Source organism: Anopheles funestus, chromosome 3RL (genome assembly GCF_943734845.2).
Source record: "Anopheles funestus chromosome 3RL, idAnoFuneDA-416_04, whole genome shotgun sequence".
Classification (NCBI taxonomy): domain Eukaryota; kingdom Metazoa; phylum Arthropoda; class Insecta; order Diptera; family Culicidae; genus Anopheles; species Anopheles funestus.
Window position 1 is genome coordinate 47,192,933 of NC_064599.1, and position 5,967 is coordinate 47,198,899.

Here is a 5,967-nt window from a genome sequence, read left to right on the forward strand (position 1 = left end):
AGCTAGCAAGGGTACGGTTGTGTTGCATACTTCCGACTGGAAACGGCAGACGGAGTTCGCTGCGCGTTAGTGATGTCACAAAGTAAGGTAGCTCCTATGAAACATCTAACGGTACCGAGGCTTGAACTACAGGCAGCAGTGCTTGGTGCGAGACTGATGCACACCATTTGCGAAAACCATGACCTCAACATAAAGGAAACGTACATCCACACGGATTCTGAAGTCGTTCTCTCTTGGGTAAGGTCGCCTCCTCGCGAATTCAAGCAGTACGTGGCTTATCGGGTAGGAGAAAAACGTACACTCACTGAATCGTGCAACTGGAGATACGTCCCGACAAGAGAAAACCCAGCCGATTGTCTGACTAAGTTGAACAAAGACACGGAAATTGATGCCCAAGGGAGATGGTTAAATGGCCCATCATTTCTCTACCATCCTAAGGAACGCTGGCCAGAGCAAAAACCTTTGACATCCACGATGGAGGAGAGAAAATTACCAATGCTCACTCACTCAGTATCGTTTCCCGGAGTTCCTCTTATAGACACAACCCGCTTTTCCAAATGGAAAGTCTTGCTGCGGACGGTAGCATTGGTACAAGGGTTCGTCACAAATTGCCGACTAAAAGGAAAAGGGATACCAATACGAACCCTTAGAGCCAATGGCAAGCAATCGAGACTCATCAAGGGAAACGTATGTGCAAGCGTTGTACCAATCGAATCAGACGAGTATAAACGCGCAGAAATGCTTCTCTTTCAGATGGTACAAGAGGAATTCTATCAAAGAGAACTTGACGCCCTTAAGAAAGGTGATAAAAGTAAGGAAGCAATCCCTGAAGTAAGACGCACAAGCCCTCTCTATAATCTTGACCCGTTTCTAGATGAGTTAGGAATAATTAGAATGGATGGCCGCACCGCAAACGCCGCTAACATACATACCATTCGATGCAAGGTTCCCGATAATTCTTTCAGCTCAACATAACATTACAACTCTAATGTTGAAAGACTAGCACGACCGATACGGGCACGCTAATCGAGAAACAGTAGTCAACGAAGTCCGGCAACGGTTTTACATACCTAGTTTACGATCAGCTGTCGATAAAGTCACGAAAGCCTGCCAACGCTGCAAAATAAGGAAGTGTAAGTCACAGAATCCTCGAATGGGTCAACTACCAGCGCAACGACTTACACCATATATACGTCCATTCACCAACGTAGGAGTAGATTACCTCGGTCCAATAGACGTTACTAACGCACGGCGGAATGAAAAGCGATATGTGGCTGTCTTCACCTGTCTAGTAACAGTGCGGTCCATCTTGAAGTTGCATATAGCCTTTCAACGGAATCATGTATCATGGCGATCAAGAGGTTCGTGAGTAGAAGAGGACCTCCTGCCGAAATGTTTTCCGACAATGGACCAAATTTCCAAGGGGCTAGTAACGAGCTGAAAAAACAAATATCGGACGTGCATCTCGCCTGTGTAACTACCTTTACGGATGCGGAAACTACGTAGACCTTTAATCCTCCCTCGGCCCCCACATGGGTGGGGTTTGGAAACGCCTGGTGCGGAGCGTGAAGGAAGGTTTGAAAGCGTTGGATGATGGAAGAAGGTTGAACGACGACATATTAACCACAGTGTTGATCGAAGTAGAAAGTTTAATTATTTCACGACCACTTACATACATGCCCCACACATCGTCAGAACAGAAAGCGCTAACTCCGAATCATTTTCTTTTAGGCAGCTCGGCTGGAAGAAAAGAAAAGCTGCGGGCAACACCGGAACCAGCAGTAGCTCTACGTAGTAGCTATCAACGAGCTGTCGTTCTTGCCGAGGCTATGTGGCAACGTTGGCTGAAGAAATACGTTCCAACGCTCAACAAGCGTACGAAGTGGGTAGCTCGATGCGAACAGCTAAAAGTAGGAGATTTAGTGTTTATAACGGAAGGTCCCAGGAAAGAGTGGCCGAGCGCGATAGTGGAGGAAATTTTTCCGGGAAGCGATGGGACGGTAAGACAAGTAGCGGTACGCACTGCTACAGGCAAAATATTGAAACGCCCGACGGTTAAACTAGCGGTGATAAAAGCGGAGCTAGATAGCGAACAACAAACGCATAACACTACCGCAAAGTAGGGACAACAATAGTGAACAACAAATTCGTGCAGGCAGATGTGTTCACGTGGTGGGGAATGTTGGCACAATATTATTGCGGAGATTGACAACCGGTTGTTGTTCTACCGGCTGTCATCGGGTGATCGAGTTGATCTAACCATCCATTCGATACATCCACGATCGTGCTATTGGGCGCTAGATGGCGCTGACTACGTAGTGAACGAGAGATAAGAGCTGCGTTAGAGCGAGTAGAAGGGATGCATTAACGCAGGACGAATAAGAAAATAGGTCAATCAGGGCTACAAAGGTCAGAAGCGCCTGGCGCCAGGTCAGCTGATCGGTAAAGGTTAGTAGCAAAGTAGAACGCAAAGAGAATACGTTTTAAAAGCGACCCAAGCAAAAACCTAAATCCTACCAAATTAGACCGACGAAAGCTAAATTGCCGTTAGCTAAATAAAGTGCTCAAACTAGCGTAAAAATCAAATTTTGTTACTCCGTTGCCCACGAAGCAACAATATTCCCATAACTGGTGACCCCGACGTGATTTGAACACGCAACCTTCTGATCTGGAGTCAGATTTTTTTCTGCCGTTGGAAAACCAACGTCTTACGAACACCATCACGAGCTCCACGACGCTGGATCTGTTGGTTCCACTATCGTAATGTAAACAAGGCAGAGAATTGCTAGAAGGAACATCCCAGCGATCCATAGACTTGTAAACCACTAAGTGGATTTTAGGGGTTTTCGGACGGTTTTTATGGTAATATTCGGAGCGAGGTTTTTCCGCGTGTTACCAGGGTTCTTAATTTCTTTATTCTTCTTCCTATTGCTTTTTCAAATGACATATGTCAAAATGATCGTCAAGATGTATCCCTGGCATCCAGATTGTACGAATAGGCTAGCTGTCAAACCGATCAGCCTATGCTTCTCGTGTGTGGATATGTGCGTCGCCACGAGTGTGTGTGTCGACATGTTGTCATCGTATATTTGCCTTGTGTGGTTTTGTACCTAGCGTGATTTGGTGTCCAAAACTACATAAACATTCTGCAATCGTTGTGAACAATCTGGTTTGGTTAGTGTTTTTTGAAACAAAATATATGAAAATGAAACGTAACTCTTCGCATTTTCATAAATTAGGTGTTACGGGTCAACTGTACAAAATGTCGGCTCGAAGGGAAGCTTTGGAAAAGTCTGCTGAACAAGAATCCGAAAATGCTGACCCTGATTCTACGGTTGATTGTTTACATGTCGGTAAGTAATTACAGGAACGAAAGAAACGAATGATTTCGTAGCTCTTCGCTGTGTTAAAGAATACAATTTTATGCCGTCCGTTTCAGACAACCATACAGAAGACACAGAAGACAATCAAACAATCGATGTTGTTCCGATTATTGAAACACCGGATCGTTATACCGACAACACGTTTGAAGCATCGTATCTCGACGAAGACAATGATTGGCTGAGTCAAGCTGATTATGAAGGCAATGATGATCAAGACGATGATGATGATGAAGAGAAAATATCATCCGGTGGAGTGTCTCAGTTTCGGAACGTGGAATTGAAAGAAGCTTTGCAGTATAGGGCGCTCACTACATAATAATCGCGATCAGCGGTAAACATGATGCTCGAATACTTTCATGAGCTTGCCATCTACAAACATTTACCGAAAGATGCACGGACAGTGTTGTAGATTTCACGAACACCTTTGGATATCAATGCAATTGAAGGTGGCAGATATTTCTACAATAGAGTAAGACTTTGCTTGGTAAGTCGCCTTGAGTGAATTTTGTTGGCCATAAACGGCTGCACGATCAACGGCTGCACAGCACAGTAGTTAGTGTGACCTTGCGCGCATTTATATGCAATGTCCTGGCAAGAGCTTACTATAAAGGTAAGTTGTTTCGTTGCTTTATTTAACTTACAGCATAATTATTGTTGAATCATATTTCTAATTTTAGGTGTCATGTATTTCAACGCAAAACATGGATGTTTGAAATGTTGCACCGTCGGCAAACACAGCTCTAAGAATAGATAGAAGATATTGTGGTAGCAGATCGCCTGCATCTATGTCTCGTTTATAAAGAAATTGTTAATATTATTAAAAACAAGCGTATTTATTAAAATGTTGTGAAAGAAATTAACTCAAGAATATGTTGTAAACTGTAAGTCTAATTTCATTTTATTTTAAAGCATGCAGAATAGGAACGAATAGCATTTGTCCCTGTTCCTGTGAAGGGAAACAGATTCTGCGGCTTGCCCTTGTGTCCATCCTTTTGGAATATTGACGGTGACGAGCCGCGGATCATTTGGTGCCGGACCGTGTTCCCATCCTTTTGGTAAACTTATCAAGAGGTTGCGTGAACGATTTGATGCCGGTGCCGATTTGATTTTTGTTGCTGATTAGCGGATGATATTTGCACTTTTATTTTAATATTATGATATTTGTGGCTTTTGGTCCATCAACTAACAAGCGTTTGCTGTTGGATTTATCATTCAGATCGATCGACATGCGTTTCATTTTCCAAACCACCTGCAAGTAGTTAAAACCGAGAAAATTATTGGTCATCAATCAACATACCAATGCCCGTACGCGAAGGACCATGAATCTTTACCTCAGAAGACCGCGGATCAAATACAACTCAGATAAGATAGGGATATAAATAGCACACCAGTGAAACGGTGCTAAGAGCTCTACAAAAGCACATTAAAGGAGCTCTACAATAGATACATATGAAACAAATGTCTAAAAAGATATATATATTTTTTCAAAAAATAATTATATATCTTGTCAAATTTATTGCAACTATACACCGTGAAAAATAATGACAACCGTCGCAATGCCTTTTGACAGCTGGAATTGTACGAATAGGTCTTCTTATCAGTACCCCTAAACGTATACCTTGTAATTGTCCTAATCGTAGTACTTTTAACGATTTTGTGCCGCCAGGGATATAAAGCTAATCAGGGTTAATAATTTCAGTTCGTCTACAGACTAAATGTATTTTTTTCGACGAGCATCTCCCAGTTTACTCCCGAAAAAAATAGTGCGTTTCTCTATTTCGATGTTCCACCACACATCCCGATTGCGCAACTTTCACCGGCACAGCCGAACCAGGTATACCAGTCACCAGTCTCCAGCACCAGTCAGCACCAGCTATAACACACGACCACAACACTAAACACGTCTAGCACCAGCATCAAGCTGAACCCCGGTAAGGCAGAAATCATCGAGCGAATATACGTGAACGACAGCAGAACCAACAACAAGTTCCTGATCGACACCGGCGCGGAGATTTCAGTTATACCACCCTCATACAAGGACAGAATGAATCCGATGCCAGCCAGGAAACTTTTCGCCGCGAATGGTAGCTCAATCGGTACGTACGGCACTACGAATCTTACTTTAGATATCGGTCTTAACCAACCATTTACATGGCCTTTCACTATAGCAGACGTAGATTCACACATTATCGGAGCTGATTTTTTAAAGCACTTCGATCTACTAGTAGATATCACAGCTCACAAGCTAATTAAAAATAAGTCATTCGTCACTAACACTCTACCAGCCCATGTAGCCACCTGCTATACATACGATAGCTTTTCACAACCACTAAATGAATACAAAGATATCACAATAATAGACAACAAGCATAAGCTGGTCAACACAAACGTTGCGCACCAAATAATTACCACCGGTCCACCCGTCTGTCTTTTGTCGCCCACGTCGTTTGGTCCCAGAAAGACTACGCGAAACGAAGGCAGAATTCGATTTCCTCACTGAAAATGGTATTTGTAAACCATCCAAGAGCTGCTGGGCTAGCCCTTTGCACCTGGTTAAAAAGGCGAACGGGAAGTGGAGACCATG

General features: G+C 43.4%; 1 protein-coding gene across 3 annotated transcripts; it reads left to right on the top strand.

Moving 5' to 3' along the window:
- The first annotated feature begins 2,978 nt into the window (after positions 1-2,978).
- LOC125767787 (uncharacterized) lies at positions 2,979-4,391 on the top strand. 3 transcript variants are annotated; one of them, XR_007418820.1, is made up of 3 exons: positions 2,979-3,353; positions 3,440-3,993; positions 4,061-4,391. XR_007418820.1 is itself a non-coding variant. In XM_049434686.1 (3 exons), the coding sequence occupies exons 2-3, from the start codon at positions 3,263-3,265 to the stop codon at positions 3,697-3,699; spliced, it is 351 nt and encodes a 116-aa protein (XP_049290643.1). In that variant the 5' UTR covers positions 2,979-3,174; positions 3,240-3,262; the 3' UTR covers positions 3,700-4,391. The 3 variants fall into 3 exon arrangements, 1 of the variants encoding a protein (XP_049290643.1); XM_049434686.1 differs by having other exon boundaries at positions 2,979-3,174; positions 3,240-3,353; positions 3,440-4,391; XR_007418821.1 differs by having other exon boundaries at positions 2,979-3,349; positions 3,440-4,391.
- Positions 4,392-5,967: the final 1,576 nt, after the last annotated feature.

Excerpts from the sequence above, each read along its gene's own strand:
- LOC125767787 (XM_049434686.1), top strand. The coding sequence starts at position 3,263 with ATGTCGGCTCGAAGGGAAGCTTTGGAAAAGTCTGCTGAACAAGAATCC. Across the intron at positions 3,354-3,439 it reads GGTTGATTGTTTACATGTCG|ACAACCATACAGAAGACACA; the intron begins GTAAGTAATTAC and ends CGTCCGTTTCAG.